Source organism: Vulpes vulpes, chromosome 14, assembly GCF_048418805.1.
Source record: "Vulpes vulpes isolate BD-2025 chromosome 14, VulVul3, whole genome shotgun sequence".
Lineage (NCBI taxonomy): Eukaryota > Metazoa > Chordata > Mammalia > Carnivora > Canidae > Vulpes > Vulpes vulpes.
In genome coordinates, this window is record NC_132793.1 from 60,798,049 (window position 1) to 60,820,606 (window position 22,558).

Genomic DNA, 22,558 nt, shown 5'->3' on the forward strand with positions numbered 1-22,558 from the left:
TCCATCAAATCTCTGTATCCTGTAGAGTTGAGTTACACACCACCATCTTCCTGAAAGGATAAATGTGGCCTTAAACCTTGGTTCGTCTCAACATAACTGATAATGATGGTTTAAACATTCTCATGTTTTGTCGTTTGATAGGATGATAATTCCATTTACTGACTAGAAATGAACTCTGAACTAAGCCACGGCCACGAAATGTCTATAGTGCCTGGCATTTGGGTTGGAACTGATGGCATAAACACTTAGGTGATTTCTGGGGATTTTGAGAGAGACTGTTGTTTCTTGGAAGTCTGATTTAGATCCTGGAACCTGTTCATCAGCTTTAACACTTCAGAAGGCCATCACTGGAAAGGAGATAGTGCACCTGACTCACCCTGGATGGACAATACTTAAAAAAAAATTATTTTGAAATAATTTCAGACTCAAAAGTTGCAAGAGCACAAAGAATTCTCACGTGTTCTTTACCCAGATATACATATATGTTAACTCTTTACTACATTTCCAGTATCTCTCTGCCCCTCCCTCCCCTCCCTTCTCTCCTCTATAATTTTTAAAACCAAAATACGTATATAAAACCTAAAATATAACGTTTGTATATGTATATCCATGTATCATCCAAAAGAAGAGTTAAAAAACGAGCTCTCTATACCTTTGTACATGCTCTCCATATAGCACACATATATATATTAATGAAGTTTAATTAACTTACAATATCCTCTTTCAGGTATACATCACACGGATTCAATATATTTATACATTGCAAAATGCCAGTGATAGGTCTCACTTCCATCTGTCACTAAAGGAAATCATTACAAGACTATTGACCGTATTCCTTATGCTGTATGTTACATCCCATGACTTACTTACTTTATAAGTTTGTATCTCTTAACCTCCTTTACCTATTTCACCTCCCTGCACCACCCCCCTTTACCAACAATTTGCTTCCTTTATTTATGAACCTTTCTGTTTTGTTTTTCAAGTATACATATAGGTGAAATCATATAGTATTTGTCTTTATCTGTAGGACTTATTTCACTTAGCATAATATTCAGTAGGTCCATCCCTTGTTGCAAATGGTGAGATTTCATTCTTTTTTATGGCTGAGTAATATTCCAGTGTGTGTGTGTGTGTGTGTGTGTGTGTGTGTGTGTGTGTGTAGCACATCTTCTGTATCCATTCACCTATTGATGAACGCGGGCTATTTCCATAATTTGGCTTTATAAATAATGCTGCTATAAACATCGTGGGGTATTTATCCCTTCGAATTAGTGTCTTCATATTCCTTGGGTAGATACCCAGTAGTATGATTGCTGGATCATGGGGTAGTTCTACTCTTAATGTTTTGAGGGTACTCCATACTGTGTTCCACGGTGGCTGCACCGTTTGTATTCCCACCAAGAGAGCACTAAGTTTTCTTTTTCTCTACATCCTTGATAACAGTTGTTTCTTGTATTTTTGATGGTAGCCATTCTGACAGGTGTGAGGTGATATCTCATTGTAGTTTTGATGTGTATTTCCCTGATGATGAGTGATGTTGAGCATCTTTTCATGTGTCCGTTGGCCATCTGGCTGTCATCTTCAGAGAAATGACTATTCATGGCTTCTGTCCATTTTTTAATTGGCTTATTTGTTTTTTTGAGTGTTGAGTTTTAATAAGTTCTATACACTTTGGATACTAACTCTTTAGTGGATATGTCATTTGCAAATTTCGTCACTCATTCCATAGGTTGTATTTTAGTTTTGTTGGTTGTTTCCTTTGCTGTGCAGAAGCATTTTATTTTGAAGTAGTACCAATAGTTCATTTTTGGTTTTATGTCCCTGGCTTCGGGAGACATGTCTAGAAAAATGTTACGGTGGCAATGTCAGCGAAATTACTGTCTGTGCTCTCTTCAGGGATGTTTATAGTTTCAGGTCTCACGCTTAGGTCTTTAATTCATATTAAGTTTGTTTTTGTGTGTGGTGAAGGAAAGTGGTCCCATGTTCTTTTGCACGGAGCTGTCCAGTTTGCCAACACCACTGGTTGAGGAGACTTTTTCCTATTACTCCTTCCTCTTTTGTCAAAGATTAATTAAGCATGTGATCATGGATTTATTTCTGGGATTTCTATTCTGTCCTGTTGATCTATGTGTTTCTTCTTATGCCAGTATCATACTGTTTTAATTACTACCATTTTGTAATAAAACTTAAAGTCCAGTGTCGTGATACCTCAACACCTCAAAAGAAAGTTTTTCTTTTTTAAGATTGTTTTAGCTATTTGAGGTCTTCTGTGGTTCCATACACATTTTAGAATTGTTCATTGGAGCTCTAACAAATGCTGTTGGTATTCTGCTAAGAATTGGCATGAAATTTATAGTTCACCTTTCATGCCGTAGACACTTTAACAGTATTAGTTCTAACATTCCATGAGCATGGAATGTCTTTCCGTTTCTTTGCATAGTCTTGAATTTCTCTCATCAGTGTTTTATAGTTTTCAGAGTACAAGTCTTTCACCTGTTAGGTTTAGTTTATTCCTAGATATTTTATTGTGTCTGCTGCCATTGTAAATGAGATTGTTTTCTTAATTTCACATTCTGCTGTTTCATTATTAGTGTGTAGGAATGCAACAGATTTCTGTACATTGATTTCTGTACGCTGTGACTTCAGTAGATTTATTTATCAGTTCTTGTAGTTTTTATCAGCTCCGGGTTTTCTATGTATTTCTATTGTATCATCTGCAAATAAAGAGAGTTTTGTTTCTTCCTTACTAATTTGGATGCCTTTTATTATGTTGTCTAATGGCTGTGGCTAGGACTTAACAGTACTGTGTTGATTAAAAGTGGTGAGTGTGGACAGCTCTCTCTTGTTCCTGACCTTAGGGGAAAAGCTCTCAGTGTTTCATCATGGAGTATGATGTTGGTTGTGGGTTATATAGCATATAAGGCCTTTATTATGTTGAGGTATGTTCCCTTTAGATCTATTTTCTAGAGGGTCTTTTTTTTTTTTTATCATGAGGGGATGTCATACTTTGTCCATTGCTTTTTCTGCATCTATTGAAATGATAACACGGTTTATCCTTTTTCTTATTGATGTGACCTATCATGTTGATTTGTGTATGTGTGTGTGAATATTGAACCATTTTTGCATCCTGGGAATAAATCTGGCTTGATTGTGGTGTATGATTTTTTTTTTGATGTATTGTTGGATTCAATTTGCTAATACTTTGTTGGGGATTTTTGCATCTATATTCATGAGAGATATTGGCTTATAGTTTTTCTTATTTCTAATTGTGGTCTTTTCTTTTTCTCTTAAGATTCCTTAATATTTCCTGTAAGGCTGGATTGTGGTCATGAACTCCTTTATCTTTTGCTTGTACTGGAAGCTCTATATCTTTTTCCTTCTGTTCTGAATAATAACCTTGCGGGGTAGGTTATTCTCAGTTTTAAGTTTTTCCCTTTCAGCACTTTAAATATATTCTGCTACTCCTTTCTGGTCTGCAAATTTTCTGCTGAAAAATCAGCTGATAGTCTTAGGGTCTCTCTTGTATGTGACTTTTTCTTTTACTGCCTTTAAGATTTTTCTTTAATGGTTGATATTGTAATTGTAGTATGTCTTGATGTGAATCTCTTTATATTCCTCTTGTTTGGGGGTTTCTGTGCTTTTTGGAACTGGATGTTTATTTCTTTCCCCATGTTAGTGAAGTTTTCAACTGTTATTTAAGTTTTCTACCCCTTTCTTCCCTCTTTTCCTTCTGTGACCACTATAATGTGAATGTTTGTCACTTGATGTTGTAACCAGAGGTCCCTTCTATATTGCTCTCATTTATAATTATTTTTCTACTTGCCATTTTGATTGGGTGATATCCACTATTCTATCTTCCAGATTATTAACCTGTTCTATATCCTCTAATTTGCTGCTGATTGCTTATATTGTATTTTTCATTTATTATTCACATCTGTGACTTCTGTTTGGTAGTTGTTTTTTCTAGTTATTTATTGAAATTGTTGTATTTTTCCATTCTTAGTTCAGGGAACATCTTTATGACATTATTTTGAACTCTCAGGTAAATTACTTAGCTATTTCGTTAGGGTTTTTTTCTGGAATTTTTTCATTTTCTTCTGTTGGGAATATAATCCTCTGTATCCCTTGGTTTGTTTGACTTCATATGTCTACTTCTGCAAATTAGGTAGAAGAGCCACTTGTCCTGACCGGCTGTGGGAACATCCCCTGTGTGGGTTGCACGTGCCTGTAGCTTTGGCTCCCCAGCTGAAGCTGGAGTTGGATGGGGGAAGTGTCTTAGGGCAAACTGCACCAAGGCTGTCCTGGTGAGATGGCTAGAGCTGGAGTGGGTATGGGCCCAGGGTTCCCAAATACTCTGTGCTGGAGCTGCCCTAGTGGGACGGTAGGAGCTGGAGTGTGCATGGACTGGGAAGTTCTGGGGCGTTCTTTCCCTGGGCCACTCTGGAGAAACTGCTGGAGCTGGAGGAGATGCTGCCCTGGTAGGGTGTCTAGAGTTGGAGTGGAAACAGGTGCAGTCTGTAGCGTCCTGGGCTGTCCTGCACTAAGGCTGCCATGGTAGGATAGCTGGGGCCCGAGTGGGTCCTAGCATACTCTGCTGGGGCCATCCTGGCAGGATGACTGGAGCTGGCGTGGGCGGGGGGCCTTGGGGTTGCTGGCATAGCCGTAGGCAGCTGGCCCTGTAAACAGTGGTGCTCACCGGTGCCTAGGACTGCAGAGAGTTCTAGCAGATTCCACACTGTTGGGTGTATGCTTTAGAGTTAGTCAGTGGATGTCCTTCACTTACAATCTAGTTGTCCTTTAAATTGATATTCATTTATCATGTCCGGGGCAGTGGGGGGAGGGGGGTTGGGTGGGGGGTGTGTTGGGATGGGCTTCCTGTTGTTACCTGTCTCTGTCTCTCCTTCTCTGTGCGGTCCCTCTATCATTTGTTGTGTAGAAGCTATTTATCAGCCCTCAATTTTTTTTCAGAAGGAATTGCTCTATATGTAGGTATAGACTTGGTGTATCCATAGGAGGTGAGTTTAGTGTAGTCTTAAGCTGCCCTCCTGGATACACAGTAGCATATAATTCTTTTACCTGCAAATACATTGGGAACATGATATCCTGTACCCTGACATAGCTCAGTGTGATATTTCCATAAAAAAAGAACGTTCACTTACTAAGTACAGTATAATTATCAAAATTATGAAATGAAATTGATAGACTACTTTGATCCTCAAACTTGATTTCAACTTTTCCAGTTGTCCTAATAATATCTTTACCTGAGAGTTCAAAATAATATCTTTAGCCATTCTGACTGGTGATTTCAGCTTTTCCAGTTGTCCTAATAATATCTTTACAGCAAGAGGAAAAAAAAAAATCTGGTTCAGGATTCAGTATAGCTCCTATTGTATTGTCACACATGTTCAGTTAGTATAGTTTTGTTTTTTTTTTTAGTTTTTTTTTTTTCCTAAAAAAATGCCTCAACTTTTTTTCTTTCTTGCCCTTGGCATTTTTGAAGATTACAGGCTGGTTCTTTGAATAGACTGCTCTCCAGTTTTTATTTCCTGCTGTTTACTCATGATGAGATTTGGGTTGTGCATCATGGGAAGGAATTCCGCTGAAGGGATATTATATTCATAATAAATGATTTGGGAGTCACATGATGTCAATATGTGCCATTTATAGTGGTCATGGTTTTTAAGGGAGAACCTCTAAGCTCCAGTCAGCCAACCTCTGCAAAGGATGCCGGGGTTCACTGGAGCGAGCCCAAATTCCTAGCTATGCTGAAGAAGTCCAAGAAGAATGAGTCGTGCCTGACCCGGCATCCCTTGCAAAGCTGGAAAATGGGCTGGTGATGTTTTGACTTCGTGCCTATGCTCGTTTTGGTGCCATCTTTTAAACTAGCTGGCGTCTGGTGTACGATAGATAATTTAACAATTGTTTGTTGAATTGATTCAACAAATAATCTGTTCTTTCTTTAAGGGACCTGTGGCATGTTCCATTGACCTTCATTACCAGCAAATCAGACTCAGTCCAAAGATTTTTGCTGAAGACAAAAACAGGTAACGTATTGCAGAAGTGACTGGGTTAAGTCAAGAAGAAAATGGAAATGTGTAAGACTTAGTAAGTTTGTTTTACTATGTATCTTGGTTAAAAGAGAAGGATTAAGTCAACCTTCATATTCAGCAAATTCTTGGCTTCCGCTTTCTAGTGAAGATAGACCTTTCAAAATAGAGATTAAAGCAGTTGAATTATATAATGGCAAGAAGAAGCGATTGCTAGTGAAAATTCCCCCTTGGTTACACATGGCTGGATTAAATCATATGTAGGGCCTGCAATTGACTGCATTCCCCTCATAGATCTATAAATCTCAAAAAATAGGTGTCTAAAGCTAGTGCTGACCTGTGCCTATTGGAATGGACTTTTCTGGTTTCTAAAAGAAATGTGTTCAATATGAAACTCATTTCAGTATTAAAATCGTTCAATATTAGACTTGCCTTTAGTTTCTTTGTCCATTCTCTGATCAGAAAAGCTTTCATCAGTCAAGAGAGAAAATGGAGCTGTGATTTATTTTATTTGTTCTAGATGTGCTCATCCTCCCCGAAGAGGTAGAATGGATCAAATTTAATGTTGGAATGAATGGCTATTACATTGTGCATTATGAGGATGATGGATGGGATTCTTTGACCGCTCTTTTAAAAGGGGCGCACACGACAATCAGCAGCAATGACCGGGCCAGTCTCATTAACAATGCATTTCAGCTTGTCAGGTAATACAGACTCCTCAGGGGCTCGGTTTGTTTCTGAAAGCAGCTGCTGTTAGCATTCAAACACTGGATTTCTGAAGATGAAAATGATGGCTTGCTAATAAGGAGCTGTACGGTGTTTTTCCCTTAATTCTTTTTATAATCCAAGGTTGCTTTTAGTGATTAACCACATGTCTAGGTCTGCAGAGTAAGGTAACAGAAGTAATCTGTGTTTTAATTTTACTAACAACTTAGCAGATTGATGCCAAAGTATAGAAAACCAAGAGACTAACATAGTGACAAGCCCCTTTCCCTAAAGACTTATCCCGCAGCTTCTCTGGCCCTGCTGGGTCTTTCACATTTTTGAAGCCTTCTTAGAAGACACTGTGGCTCAGTACCAAGTTGTTTGCATTTTGTCTCTTGGATTAAAGGATTTCTCCCCGCACTCCTCAAACTGGATACCTAAACATCATAGAAGCTTTATGAAATATAACTTAAAAATGTGGCCCAACCAAATGATCTTCGAGTTGTTGAGGACCATGTTTGCTCTGATTATTTTTTTTGCCTTAGGACAATGGTTTTTGAGGAAGTGTGGTGCCCCTGAAAGTCACACTTCAGTATTTAGGCAGGACTCCAAGGAGAGTCACCCAGGTGGGAAGCAAGGATTCTATACTTCTCGTTTCCCATGTCCCTTTGTTCTAAATGTTGAGTTCTTTATTGGCTGGGCCTCTTAAGGTGGCAAGTAGCAATGGAAGGTAGACAGGAGTGCTTTATCTAGCTGTTTCTGCCTACCTGAGACTATTTCCCTCCGTAATATTATCGCTTAATTCTTGGAGGGTTTTGTACTTAGCATATGCCCTGCCACTGAGACTTTGAACACCTGTGCTCCATAATGAAGGGTTTTTATCTGTAGTCACTTTGTTTTTGAAATGGGGACAAGAATGGGTTTAATCCAGACCCTCAGACTTTTGACGGAGTGGCAGTCTCTCTGACCAAGATTACTGATTTTTGATAAAAATGACCATCTCTCTCTAGAAGTTGAACACACATTTTGTTGTTTCTTAGGGGGAAAGATGCTGACCTGTTCCGTTTTGTCTTTACCCCAAGTTAGCATTGGCTCCATTACTAGTCAAGAAACTTCCTGCGCAGTGGTAAATAAGCCAGTGTTATGTGTGGAAGAAAAGATACTTATATAAAAGTCACTATTAATAAGGGAGCATTTGTATCTGATTGAATGCTTGTTGGAGGATTAAAATAGTTTTCAAAACAAGTTGATTTCCTGGTTGTTGTTGTTTTATACTGTTAACCATGGTGTTTCTTGACCAGCAATGGAAAACTCTCAATTGAAAAAGCCTTGGATTTAACCCTGTACTTGAAACATGAAACGGAAATTATGCCGGTGTTCCAGGGTTTGAACGAGCTGATCCCTATGTATAAGTTGATGGAGAAAAGAGATATGAATGAAGTGGAAAATCAGTTCAAGGTAGAAGCCTTTACTGACTTGAGTGGCTACGTAACTGGTTTGCTTTTTTTGTGTGGGGGTGGGAAAGCATCCTTCCCATTGGGTATACATGTACGTCTTCATATATATTAAAAAAACATCAAAGTTAACTCAGTATTTGGATTAAATAGCAAAGATATTCTGACACTAAGACCCAGCACAAGAATCTGTACTTAAATTTTACAGATTTGTTATTCCCTTCTTTGTGCAAATCCTTTATTTCATCTTTACTTCTGTCTTTTGACAGTTACTATTTAACTTTTATTTTATTTTGTTCAAGTTAACATATAGTGCATTAGTTTCAGGAGTAGAATGTAGTGATTCGTCAGTTGCATATAACCCCGCCCCCCCGTGCTCATTACATCACGTGCCCTCCTTAATGCCCACCACCCAGTGACCCCCGTGCTCATTACATCACTCCCCGCCAGCAACCTTCAGTTTGTTTCCTGTAGTTAAGAGTCTCTTATGGTTTGCCTCTCTGTTTTTATCTTCTTTTTCCTTCCCTTCCCCTATGTTCATCTGTTTTGTTTCTTAAATTCCACGTATGAGTGAAATCATATGGTATTTGTCTTTCTCTGGCTTTTTGCTCAGCATCTTACCCTTTAGTTCCATCTAAATCATTGCAAATGGGCAAGATTTCATTCTTTTTGATGGTTGTGTAATAGTCCATTGTGTATATATACCACATCTTTTTTGTCCATCTGTGGAGAATATCTGGGCTCTTTCCGTATCTTTGCGAGTGTGGACGTTGCTGCTATAAACACTGGGGTCCAAGTGCCCCTTTGAATCACTCTTTCTGTATCCTTGGGATAAATACCCAGTAGTACAATGGCTGGGTCGTAGGCTAGCTCTCTTTTTAACTTTTTTGAGGAATCTCCATACTGTTTTCCAGAGTGGCTGCACCAGCTTGCATTCACACCAGTAGTGTAAGAGGGTTCCCCTTTCTCCGCATCCTCACCAACATCTGTCGTTTATTTGCTAACCTGTTCAGTTTAGCCATTCTGACCGGTGAATGGTTACTGACCATCATTTTGATGGTTACTCTTAAGATACTCCATGATGCAGATACTTGAGGATGAGGCACGAAATGGTTCTTTTTAGCAAAATGTTACAAAGTCCTGTTGTAAAATTTGCTCTCAGAATTTAATCCTGTAAGCTTAGTTTCAAAAGTTGGCAATTCATGGTGATTTTTAAATGAAGGTATATTTACTAAAAGATTGTTCCGCAAAATAGTAAAATCATTACTTCTTGGTTTTGACCCCTTTTATAACTAAAAATAAACAGAATTACATGTTTTTGGGGGGCACCTGGCTGGCTCAGTGGCTGCGTATCTGCCTCTGGCTCAGGTTGATATCCCGGGGTCCTGGAGTCGAGTCCCACGTCGGGCTCCCTGCATGGAGCCTGCTTCTCCCTCTGCCTGTATCTCTGCCTCTCTCACTGTGTCTCTTATGAATAAATAAATAAAATATTTAAAAATAAAAAAATTACATGGTTTTAAAAATAGGAGTTGGATTAAGCTTTAAAAATTAACCCCCATCTCCTGGGGGTGTATAGGCTTGTAGAAACACTAGATGGCTGGGGATGGAACTGGTGACACATGTGGCTTTCCCGCAGGCCTTTCTCATCAGGCTGCTGAGGGACCTCATTGATAATCAGACATGGACAGATGAGGGCTCAGTGACAGAGCGAATGCTGCGGAGCCAGCTCCTTCTCCTCGCCTGTGTGCGCAAGTATCGGCCCTGTGTGCAGAGGGCAGAAGCCTATTTCAGAGAGTGGAAGGAATCCGATGGAAATTTGAGGTCTGTGCTTACTGAACAACCAGCTAGTTCACATGAAGGATATAATTTCTGTTTTAGATCATCAGTGTTAAATGTTGGAAGAAAAAACAAGTATAGACAAGCCTGCTCTGCTGTATTTTTGGGGAAAGTAAATTGCTTTTTACGATTGGTCTGTGTATCTCTCAACTTTCTGTTTTAAGAAATGCCGGGTGGGAACTTCTATCTATAAAAGTCAAATATCTAGAGAGTTAAAATAGGATTAGGATAATTCCCATTTAATAGAGGCAAGGATCAGAACTGAAACAACCGTCCTGGATGGGGACGGAGGCAGTGCGTGCCATAGTAATAGTTTCTTTGGGCATCCAAAGTCCCTTATAAGGTGTGTATAGTAGTTGTTGATACTGTCCTAAGCTATGTAGGATTTTCCTGTATTTGGAATTTATTCTTGGACTTTTATATTTGTGGCTCAAATCTCTCTAGGAAATATTAGGCCAACAATATACATGGTTCCATTTAAAGAAATACTTCCAAACAGTGATCCTGTTGATTCGTTGACTTTTGTTCATGGATTACATCTTGAGTCTAGTTGGAGTTTCTTTCTTTTGGCTTAAGACGTGGTCATCTTCCGTCCTCCAGCATCATTAAAGTATGTTAGATACGTAGGTATTGATCAAAGAGGCTGTTCACATTGTTTTTGAGAAGGGTACTTGAAACCTAATACTTTGTAGATACTTTCTTGTGCCTCTTTTATAAACTCTAACTGAAGGAAAGAGGTTTTTTGTTGATATTTCCAGGCATGTTGCTCTGATCACTGGGGCAGTTTATGAGTTTGTAACTGGTCACCACTATACATCCAAACACACTTCCTGTCTCCCAGACTCTCACCAGGTCCCTTCTTTTCCACAGCCTTCCCAGCGATGTGACCTTGGCAGTGTTTGCTGTTGGGGTCCAGAACCCGGAAGGATGGGATTTTCTTTATAGAAAATATCAGTCCTCTTTGTCTAATACTGAGAAAAATAACATTGAAGTTGCCCTCTGTGTTAGCCAAGATGAGGAAAAGCTTCAGTGGTGAGTAATTAATTCGTGTTCACGTGGCCAAGAGGAGTTAAATGAGCTCAGATCCTTCTGACATCTCTTCTTCTTCTCTTGGCCCTGGCCTGGAATTGCCTTTTCTGCTGGGAACATTTTATTCAAGTGGGCATCCATCTAATGAGTACAGTAATTAATTAGAAGCAGGTGTTAGAAAAATATTTAAAGGAATGCATATTGTGTGTCTTTAACGCATTTAGAAATACATACCAGATAGGCCTTTCTTACCTATTTTCTCTTATGAACAGATTATAGGGGAATTGGTGTTGTAAACACTATTTCAGTGTTTTTATTATGTACCTATAGCAACTTGATGAGTGCTCTAGTCACCTATTTATCTTGTCTTTATTATTGACAGATTGACTTTTTTCTTTCACACCTTATTTTATTGAAGTAATTCATAACTTTTCCAGGGGCTCTTCATTGTTAACATTTTCTCTTAATCATTCTAGGCTACTAGATGAAAGTTTTAAGGGAGACGTAATAAAACTTCAAGAGTTTCCACATATTCTTAGAACTGTTGGCAGGAACCCGGTGGGATATCCATTGGCCTGGAAGTTTCTGAGGGAAAATTGGGATAAACTTATACAAAAGTAAGTAGTGCCAGAAATTGTGCTATGACTAGAAAAGTCCATTAACCTGCCTGTATTTTAGCTTTGTTTGTAAAACAATAGTGGTAGTCTAAATGGATTTTTTTTGATTGAAGATAGCACGTAGAGGTCCTTAAAAAATTATTCTTAGCACTAAATTTGTTTTAGATTTTCTAACTAATGCATCTGAAGAGTCAAGTATTCCAGTCCATCTGGAACAATCCTTTTCCATACCCACGGGCCTACATGAAGCCCTCCTGTTCACAGTTCAGCTTACACCATGGGTTAGTACTTGGACTTGCTTGGACCTGCCCTTAGCTAGCTCTTGGAGCAAGCCTCTACCACTTACGTTTGGGTACTAGATCTTTTGTTCAGTGGTTAGTGTATTTAGTTTTTACACCTAACTATATCTTAGCACATTGGGAGGGTAGGTATCACGTTATACATTTTTCATGCCTAAGCAGTTTTTAGTTAAATGCTGTATCATATAGAAGGCACTTAAAAACACATGTCGAATGAATAAATATTTTATGATACATCTTGACAATTTCCATCTCCAGGTTTGAACTTGGCTCATCTTCCCTAACCTCTATGGTAATAGGAACAACAAATCAGTTCTCCACAAGAGCACGGCTTGAGGAGGTAAACAAAAGTTTATTAAATTTAAGTGACAATTAGCTAATAAATAGGGGGGTAGACCAAGTAAGGGTCTGAAGAGGTAGGGATGGATTTTGTCACCTGTTAGATGTCTGTTTTGGATGCCGTGGTGTTTGGACATCAACCAAAATCAGTTACAGATAAACTGTTGAAAACTATGCCTTTTCCTCAACACGTAAAGAAGTCTTAGCTCTGCCATTGCATGTTTTAGGGCTTAAAAAAATTACTGGAGACATTTAATCTGTTTGTAGGATATTAAAAGTGACCATCACAGGTACAAATGACCTATGTGATCATCCACCTCTTGTGGAGGAGGCAGGTCTGGAATCTTGGTTCTCTGTTCTCTGGATTCAGGGTTTTCTGTTACTTTCTTATATGTGGTGTCCTTTCAGAAAGAATTTTACGCAACCGTACAAGGTCCATATATAAAAGAAATGCTGAATTTTTAAAAAGCTGCATACTTGACAGAAAGAGGTATCTATGTAAGGGATTTATGCTGAGGATAGTTTATTGCAATTGTACCCTAAATGGACCACTGCTTCCTAGCAGTCTAGAAAAAAAAAATGAAAAAAAACACTGAGTTATTCTCATTATCTAGTAAGAGGGAACCATGGAACATACAAGTTTTCCACAAAATCAGACTTTCAGTCTTCAACTTTGAGGAATTTGATGTCTGGTTCATTGTTGTGTGGTGTCCCTTTTATAACAATGTTTTCTAAAGTTGTAGGACAGATTTTACATGGCTTTAAAAATAGGGGCACCTGGGTGGCTCAGTGGTTGAGTGTCTGCCTTTGGCTCAGGTCATGATCCTAGGGTCCTGGGATCAAGTCCTGCATCGGGCTTCCCACAGGGAGCCTGCTTCTCCCTCTGCCTCTCTGTCTGTCTCATGAATAAATAAAAAATCTTTAAAAAAAGGTTGCAACAGACAAAAACTGAGAACCTAATACCAATCTTTTTAGGAACAGTTCCATTGTATAGTCTGGTTGTACCATGATAGAGCTTGATACAGGGAGAATGCTTTGAAAATGCAAAAGAAATGTCACATCCCTTACCTTCTCTCTAGTTTTTATTTAGGGTTGTAAAGTTGCACATGATGATTAAAGATTGACCTCTAGTGAGGTCTACAGAGAGCAATTCTGTGTGATGAAGACCAGTCATGGTCTATGAGTAGACAGCTGTCCATAAACCGGATCTGTTGCAACAGACCATTTCATTCAGCTACTTGCTTGTTCATTTGTTTTTTCATTGATTCTTTAGAGACCTCTCACTTTTACTATAAGGCTGACGTGCTTTTAGATTCTGGGGCTATGACCATGAACAGAGTAGACAAGCCCTTGCCTTCACAGAGCTTCAACTCCACCGAGAGAATCAGTTACAAATTGATCGAAGACAGGCAGCTGCTGTGTCAGACAGACATAAACTCTGAAGATGAATGAGGCGAGGTCAGGAGAGTTCTGAGTAGAGACTGAAGGAAATGTAGGTGTCTGTTGTGGGCGGAGGAAACATCAGGTGCAAAAGGCCTGAGGCATGGAAATGAAGGAGGCTGGGATGTCCTCAGAAAGGAGAGCGTCCTCCAGACAGGGAAAATGTAGGAGTCAGTCTACCCTTCCTGGCCTCACATCCAGTTCATCCCAGAGTCTTGGTGGCTTGGCTTCCAGCATCTGTACCGTATCTGTCCCTTGTCTGCTTTTACCCCACCCCAGGCCCTTCTCAGCCCTTGCCTGGCCTATGGTGATAGCCGTCTGCATGGCTTCCCCCTTTGCCAACACCAAGCCATTTTCCACACTTAAAACTGAAAATCAGCCCATGACTGACCCCTCCTTGAAACCGTACCTGTTTATCTTGGAATAAATTCCAGAACTTTCCTTCCTATGTACACAAGACTATGCTGACTGGGCCATGTCTCCAGCCAATTATCACACATTGTTGTGTGTCATGGTCATGCAACCCTTGAGCCACTCAGCTGCCTCCTGCTCCTGGACAAGAAGGTGTTCTCCCATCTCCAAGCCTCTAAACTTACCTCTGCCTGGCTTTCTCTTTCCCAAACTTGGCAGTACAAGGGCTTGTTTTATCATTCAGAGGTCCCAGGTCCCATGTCACATTCCCATACTACCCTGTCTAAAGCAGGCTACCCCCGCCCCACTCTCATTGCCTCTGTATTTTGTCCACAATGGCATAAATATATATATTTTTTAAATTTCTATTTTATTTTATTAAATAACATATATATATATATATATATTTTTTTTTTTTTAAGATTTTATTTCTTCCTAAGACACAGAGAGGCAGAAAGAGAAGCAGGCTCCTTGTGGGGAGTCCGATGTGGGACTCGATCCCAGGACCCCAGGGATCTTGCCCTGAGCTGAAGGCAGATGCTCAACCACTGAGCCACCCAGCTGCCCCCCACAGTAGTATATATACAGTAACTGTACTTTACTGTTTGTTGTCTTCCCAGGTAGAGCATAAGCTCTATGAGGACGGGGGCTTGCCTGATCCCTCGCCTCCTCCTCAGTGTCTAGCACAGTAATTAAGCCAGAGGGATGAGTACGTGCCAGAGTAAAGGTTCACAAATCAGTAGATGAGATGGAGTCCCTGGTACATGCTGGAAGTTATATGGATAAAGTGCAGAACCCATGTCCTCACCAGGGCTCTGCAAGGGAGAGCATGTTCTTAATTTAAAAATAGGGAAACAGAGTCCCAGAGAAGTTAAATCATTTACAAAGGGTCAAACAAGTTAGTAGGATGAAAATGTGGTGTTTTTTTTTTTAATACCTCTATATCACACTGCTTATTGCACTGAAAACATTCTCAAGGAGGCAGGTTTGAATCCAATGCTCCATTGAGATGCTGCATATCCCAAGGTAGATGAACATAGGAGAGAGAATTTGGGGTCAGGAAAAGTTTGAGGGTGAGGCTTATCAGTTGGCTTAGTTCTAGCTCTTACAGGTTTTTGTTTTTAAGTGGTACCGTCATGAAGGGCTCCTTCTAGATTTTTTTAAATAATTTGAAACTTCTTAAATTATTTAATAATTAAACACTTAAGTAAAATTATGGTGATTGGATTGCTGAAAAGTGCCCACAGTTGTTTGAACTGAATATTTTTTTTTTTTTAAATTTTTTTTTATTTACTTATGATAGTCACAGAGAGAGGGAGAGAGAGAGGCAGAGACACAGGCAGAGGGAGAAGCAGGCTCCATGCACCAGGAGCCCGATGTGGGATTCGATCCCGGGTCTCTAGGATCGCGCCCTGGGCCAAAGGCAGGCGCTAAACCGCTGTGCCACCCAGGGATCCCCTGAACTGAATATTAATCTTGAGTCTGAGAGTACGGAACAGTGGGCTGAGCTAGAGCGAGGGCAGGACCATGAGGTCCATGTTCTGTAGGTTGTACAGCAGGAAGACAGGCCTTTAGCTCATTGAAAAGTTGTCTTGGGATACAATTTTAGAACAACCCTGAATCACTCAGAATTGGAATTTGACCTTTTACAAGCCTATTCTTACCTTTCTCTTATTCCCAAACTTAAAAATATGGTATTATAACATAGATTTGGAAGGAATGAACTGTTTGGAATCCATGCTGAACAAGTAATACATCTTGGCCCAGACTGACTTCCTGTTTGCAGTCAAAAATATATGGATTAATGTTGTGAAAACTTAGGGGACAAGGTCAAGAATCTTTTTTTTTTTTTTTTTGTAAGATTTTACTTATTCATGAAAGAGGGAGAGAGGCAGAGAAGCAGGCCCCATACAGGGAGCCCCATGTAGGACTTGATCCTGGGGCTCCAGGATCACACCCTGGGCCCAAGGCATGTGCTCAACCGCTGAGCCCCCAGGGATCCCAGGTCAAGAACCTTTTAAGGTGAAACTGTACTACGATAGTCAGTGCTGTTGCAGAGCCGGACTATTTCTCACGTGAACCCACAGGAGTTAAGAATCCCAGAGATGAAATAAGAAACAGCTGTCTCTTATCTCATTAAAACCATGGGCAACTCTGTGGATTTTATCTTAGAGGAACAATACATGAATTGTGGATGAGGATTAAAAAAAAAAATTGGCAAGGTTTCAGGGATTACCACCATAAATTGCTAAGAAGCCTTGTCCTTGGTGTTTCTCTAAAGATCTACAAGGCCAGGCCCATGGAGGAAGACTGCACTTGTGTGGTTGAAACCGTTTAAACTGTTTTGCTTGGCAAAGAAGATAGTCTGCACATTGTGTTTTTTAGATACCATGTTTAAAAAAATTAGCATCTGGGTGGACGCAGCAACACATATTAATACACCGAAACCCTAATTATAAAATGGTATACAGTCAAGTCTTTTAGGGCCTGGCAACTCTGAGTAAAAAAAGCTAAGGAGAAAAATACAGAACTTGGCATCATGAGGCATGAGCTCATTGCATACAGCATAAGTTTATGTGTGTAGAATTGTACCCAGACACCAGGCACTGCCTTCTAAGTAGAATTTTTGACAAACGCTGGAATTTTGGCTTCCGTTTCCTTTTAACTAGCCCCAACTTACATTTGTATACTATAAGAAAACAAATTTTTAAAAAATCTGGTTTTTCCTTACAAGGTGAAAGAATTCTTCAGCTCTTTGAAGGAAAATGGTTCTCAGCTACGTTGTGTCCAGCAAACAATTGAAACCATTGAGGAAAACATACACTGGATGGATAAGAATTTTGATAAGATCAGAGTGTGGCTACAAAGCCAGAAGCTTGAACTGCTCTAACAGCCTGTTCCTCGCTGGTTCCTGTATAATCTGTGATGTCGTGGAATGCAATTATTTTCAAATTAGGGATGGCTGTTGGGGCTCCACTGCAGACACTTCCTTCTTCCTTCTTGATCATTTGACTATTCCTGTGAAAAGACTGGCTACTCAACTGTCCCATCGATGGGTTACTGCTACTGTGTGTTTTATCGATAGGTGTCGCCCTGCAATGTAAACCCAAGGGGTGGGGTCCCTACTGTGTAGGGCATCCTACTCCTTTTTCACCCCTATCCATAAGCCTTGTGCTTTCCAAAGCCGGGCTTGCCACATGGATGTCACCCATACACTGTTGAGTCATTGTCCTCTAAAGACTTGTGAATCGTAGGGACCACTGAATCCAGGGGCTGACTTGGAGGCTCGTGTCCTCAGGCTTGTGATTTGCTCTCTTTTGGTCAGTTTCTCAGGAAGGCGGATGGGAACTGGGGTGGGAGAGAGTAGGTGGGGGTGTTTGTTACCCTGGTTCCCTTGAAGGATGCCCCAGGCTGACGTCCACCGAAGCTAGACCTGGGAGGTGGCCCTCTTTCCCATTTGGTATTTTCCTCATTTGGGTGAAGTGAGAGCCTGGCTTTCACTGGTCCTGGCAGTACTCGTGGGTTGCTTATGTCCTCCCCACACCTTTGTTGAGAAAACACAACTTTTATGGAACTCTCCTCAAATAATCCTGATTTGAGTATGTGGTCTACTTCCTCAGAGACGCTGACTGATCAAGTGTCCCTCTGAAAAAGCAGAGTATGTTCAGGTCTAGAGGAGAAGACTTTCATTTGAAGTTGAACCTTGAAGCTGTTGATACTTAGGTAGGTGATGCTTCCTCTCGCTCCTTCAGCCCAGTTCGTAATTCCCCAATAATTTCCTACTGCCACTAGGGCCTCGCAGAGTCTCCCGTAGATAATGTACTGTAAAACTGAAAATACTTGGTCATAATTAGCTTAAGTGTGGACAATGTGTTGTCTTTGAAGTCTTTAATGAGTTTAACCGTACTGTAAAGTTTAAAAGCATATGATATGAAAAAATGTCAGTGTGCTCTAACATATGTGGACGAGAGTGACTTCTGGACATAAATGTGTTTACAGTTCTATTTTTATATGTATTACATGGTAATGAAACCAGAAATCGCTGGTAATTTCCACCCCCCCATGATTAACCTTCTAAAAGACACACAGAGCCAAGATTTTACTGTAAAATATTTTAATTGTGTTTTGTACTTTGATTTAATGAAACATGGAAATAGTGGTTTTCATTTTTGGTCAACCGAGGAACCTATTTTAATTTGCTTTTGGGAAAGTCCATTTCCTAAATAGATACAATATTGCTACAACAATGTGCAAATACCTCTTTGGTAATAAAAGTTGTCTTATTTTCCTTGAAGCAGACGTTTGCAATGATTTCCTCCTAACCGGAAAGGTAGAAGAGGACTCTGATTCTCTAGCTTAGTCTAGTCATCAGTAATTATCAGGAAACACCCAAGTCTTGGAGACCTTTCCAACGCACAAAAGGGCCCGCTGACAGTACCTTTTGTGTTTACTCTTACAGGCATGTCTTAAATCTTTGGATTTAAAAGTACTTCTATATATGCATGGAAATCAGTAATACTGCAGCCACTTCCCTACACACACATCTGCGAAGGCCAAGGTTTCATAAAAAACAAAATAAAAAACTTTTATGCTACCTACTTAGAAGAATTAGAAATACAATTGAAATCCCACAGGAACAGTGTTTCTTTTTTTGGGGGGGGGGCTTGTTAGTGCCTTGAAAATGCTGTTTAGTCACCCTAACACTGGCTTCTATTTCCCAGATTTAGAATAATAGAATAATGCCTGAATCTCTCATGGGATAGATACACCGCACTTTGGCCGAAGTTTGAAATCCTATAGGTGTGTTCATGAATTGTAGAAAGAATTTTTGAAGAGAAGTAATAGAATTTATGCTCCGTTACAAGCAGCTGTTCTTTCTGCTGCCCTCCCCTCCCTTTAGGACAGTATCGGTGATAATTATTTTTGCTGAAGTCAACTAAGTTCTAACAGAAATGTAAAATACATGCTAAGGAAGGCTGTCCTCTCTGACACAAACTCCAGTTTTAGGATATGTACATGATAACCTTTTCCTGCATTCAGTATCAAGAAATGAAGTATTTGCCAAACTCCCCCCAAGGATATCAGTGCTATATTCATAAACAATTCGTTCCAAAAGATCTGAGAAACCAAAGTTGTAGACATTGGAACCTACTTCTTGAATTGCTGTGGGAGAAAAGTTGATTTTTAAATTGCAGGTAGCTTTTTTTTTTTTTTTTAAAGTAGAAGTTTTGGTATTTGGTAAACCTAACTTCCATAAAGCCAGATGGTATACAGTGCACAGACTAAAGTGGCAATGGCTCTAAGCACATGACTGCTGCTCTGCCTATATGTATCAAAAGTGGAAAGCACAGCTTAACACAGTAACCCCAGGGAGGTCAAGGCATATGAATAGTCTTAAGGATTAGATTTTACTATTAGAACTTGTTACGTTCCAAGACAAAGAGTCTGCATTTTGCCCTTCTGACTTGATTCAAGTCTCAGGATCTTTTATGCTGGCTCTAAGGTACAAAAGTCCTAACTTCTGGCAAAAAAAAAAAGAGTACTGGGTGCAGCGCATCCTGGTCTGTCCAGGTTATCTATTAATTTATTAGCAGCCCAAGAGGAGATATGTGCCCAATGTACAATACTTTAGGTCTGACTTATACACATTAACCCAAAGAAACATCAAATACAGTTCCAAAGCCCGAGAGGAAAATGGGTAATGAGAAATCAGGACATTAAACATGTTCAAAGCATTGTTTTCCAAATGCTAACAACAAAAGAATTAAGTGCAATCTGAAATACTAAGGAGATTTACAGGCACTGTGTGTAGAATGTGCAAAAGTTTACAAAGGATTTTCCTTCTTTTATGTGTTGCTTTAAGAAACTATCAAATATATCTCATAGAAATATAAAGTTCCCATCTCTCCCAACTGAAGGCAATTTTTAAAAACTCAAAGTTTATCAATACTCAGTACAGTAACACAGATGAACCACACACATTCATTTTCTTTCTGGGAAAAGAATAACCAATGTTTAGGATGTCAAGACTCGACAAGTAACACTGTCTAGAAGCCACCCAGAAAAAAACTGCTGTTGTTCAAAGCCCTTTGTCCTTCAAAAGTCACCATCCACCAGCTGAAGATTTTATAGGCCGATACCTTGAAAAATTCAAAGGAAAAAAAAAATCCGGTAAACCATTTGATGCATAATTTTCTTCATCTAGACACAGTAGATTTAACATTTACCAGAAGCACTGTGTAACAGATGGCAACAAGGAATTTCCTATAAGTAACCATAAGAATGTTCTTAGAAAATGCTAGAATTAAGAAAATAGAAAACCTGTAATTTGGGTGAAGATCTTCAGTATAGTTCTAATAAGTATACTTTTCTTGTTACAGGAAATAAGAGACCATGATGAGAGAGATACTAAGCCAATCTAACCTACGTTTTTATTTTCTTTAGGCTTTGGTCAGCCAGCAGTTTTAGGTCTTATTTTAAGCCATCAAGCCTTACCGTTAGAGAAGAGGAATCACTTAAGAATTATAAGGGCTCTCAACATACAAGTAGAATTAAACAAAGTACTTGACTTTGACCACTTTTGTTTATCTTAGTTTTGCAGTCTTTCGTTTTTATTCAAAAAAACCCCGTCACTTCCAGTAGACCAGATGGGGTACTCCTGTCCAGCCCACCATGGGTTGGTATTTTGGTAATACCAGCATCATAAGGACCTCTCTCTGTAAGATGGCTTTGTCAGGCTAGGTGGCTTTGTCTCAGGAACCCGTAGTCACAAGCATTTGGGTTTCAGACTCAGCTAGACTTACACAGTCATTTTCTTTAAGAGCCTGGCCTGATATTTTAAAGGGCTCTTAATCATAAGATTGCTATTTTTAAACACTCCAATAGCACATGATTCCATTTCTTGCTTTTCAGCAAACGAGCCTCTAGACACTGCCATGTGCATTTGATGCCAACAGTATAAAAAGAACATGAATAAGAAATGGGCTTAAGTTTCCCAGGCCTATGACACAGGTCTGTAGAAGGTACGGTTGTCTTCCATTACAGCAAACATCCAACTTACCAAATAGCGTGAACTTTAACTTGCATTTTTTTCATCAGCTTTGGGCTTGGAAGTTTCCTGCTTTGCCTAAAAGGGAAAGCGGACCATCACTGAACTTTTTCTTTCCTGGATTAGGTATCAAAAAAGCCGATCTAGCAGAAGAGGCTTAAGAGAACATGGGCTTTTCAGAATTAAAGGGTCAAAAGATGACAGGTCAGTGGAGGAAAAATAGATGGGCCTTACCTAAGGATTTCCTTTTCATTTAACCCAAACTATGAATTGTTCTCCTTTAAGTGATTTAAAATTTTACTTTTTTTTTTTTTTTTTTTTGAAGGCTAAGGTAAGTGAAGAAAAACACAGGTATTTTTGGATGGGATTCATTCATTCTATTGTGATCAGTTCTCTTACTTGGGGGGCACTGTGGGGCAGCTAATCCACTGAGAAAATAATCTGAGATACAAGTGTATGAGCAAGTAATAATCAAATCTGGCTTCCTATGTCCTTTATGGGTTTCATTCCTTTTTGAGGTATAAATTGACTTATACCTTTAGTTTCAAGTAATACAACAATGATTCGGTATTTGGGTATGCTGCAAAACGATGAACACAGTAAGTATAGTTAACATCATTCACGGGTAAACATTTTTTCCCCTTGTGTTGAGAACATTTAAGACCTCAGCATATTTCAAATGTGCAATACAGCGTTGTGAGCTGTAGTCACTATGCAGTACAATATATATTCACATGATTTTGTTATTTAAAATTTTTTCTTCTGACTTTTACCCTTCTCACCCACCCCATACCTGTCTCCCCTTTAGAAAAAACCAACTGATGAGCTCACCTTTTTGTTTTTAGATTCCCCAAATTAGTGAGATCATGTGGTATTTATCTTCTTCTGAATGACTTACTTCACTTGCCATGATGCTCTCAAGATCTATTCGTGTTGTCACAGATGGCAAGATTTCCTTCTTTATTATGGCTGAAGAGTATCCTATTTACTTATACATACCACATCCACTTTATCCATACAGCCATTGATGGACTCTGCGATTGTATCCATTTCTAGGCTATTTTAAGTAATGATGCCATGAACATAGCAGTGAATATATTTTCCTAATTTTTCAATTTCTTAGGCTAACTTCTATTCTTAATTTTTTTAATCACCTCCATACTGCTTTCTCCTTAGTGGCTGCACCAGTTTACATTCCTACCAACAGTAGAGGAGGTTCCCTTTTTCCCACATCCTCACCAACACTACTTTTTGATAACAGATATTCTAACAGGTGTGAGATGATATGTCCTTGTGGTTTTGATTTGTATTTCCTTGATGAGTGATGGATGAG

At 39.4% G+C, this 22,558-nt stretch overlaps 2 protein-coding genes across 54 annotated transcripts in view; one reads left to right on the forward strand and one right to left on the reverse strand.

Moving 5' to 3' along the window:
* ERAP1 (endoplasmic reticulum aminopeptidase 1) overlaps nt 1-18,471 on the forward strand; it is a 42,695-nt gene extending 24,224 nt beyond the window's left edge. For all 4 annotated transcript variants that reach the window (XM_072736699.1, XM_072736698.1, XM_025992856.2 and 1 more), the window contains 8 exons: nt 5,965-6,044; nt 6,568-6,751; nt 8,054-8,210; nt 9,843-10,027; nt 10,913-11,074; nt 11,548-11,688; nt 12,246-12,327; nt 16,912-18,471. In XM_072736699.1, the coding sequence (XP_072592800.1) occupies nt 5,965-6,044; nt 6,568-6,751; nt 8,054-8,210; nt 9,843-10,027; nt 10,913-11,074; nt 11,548-11,688; nt 12,246-12,327; nt 16,912-17,067 (1,147 nt within the window). In that variant the 3' untranslated portion in view covers nt 17,068-18,471. The remainder of the gene's footprint in view (nt 1-5,964; nt 6,045-6,567; nt 6,752-8,053; nt 8,211-9,842; nt 10,028-10,912; nt 11,075-11,547; nt 11,689-12,245; nt 12,328-16,911) is intronic.
* CAST (calpastatin) overlaps nt 18,275-22,558 on the reverse strand; it is a 111,135-nt gene continuing 106,851 nt past the window's right edge. For all 50 annotated transcript variants that reach the window (XM_072736710.1, XM_072736720.1, XM_072736708.1 and 47 more), the window contains 2 exons: nt 21,238-21,303; nt 18,275-20,317 (listed from right to left, as the gene is read on the reverse strand). In XM_072736710.1, the coding sequence (XP_072592811.1) occupies nt 21,253-21,303 (51 nt within the window). In that variant the 3' untranslated portion in view covers nt 18,275-20,317; nt 21,238-21,252. The remainder of the gene's footprint in view (nt 20,318-21,237; nt 21,304-22,558) is intronic.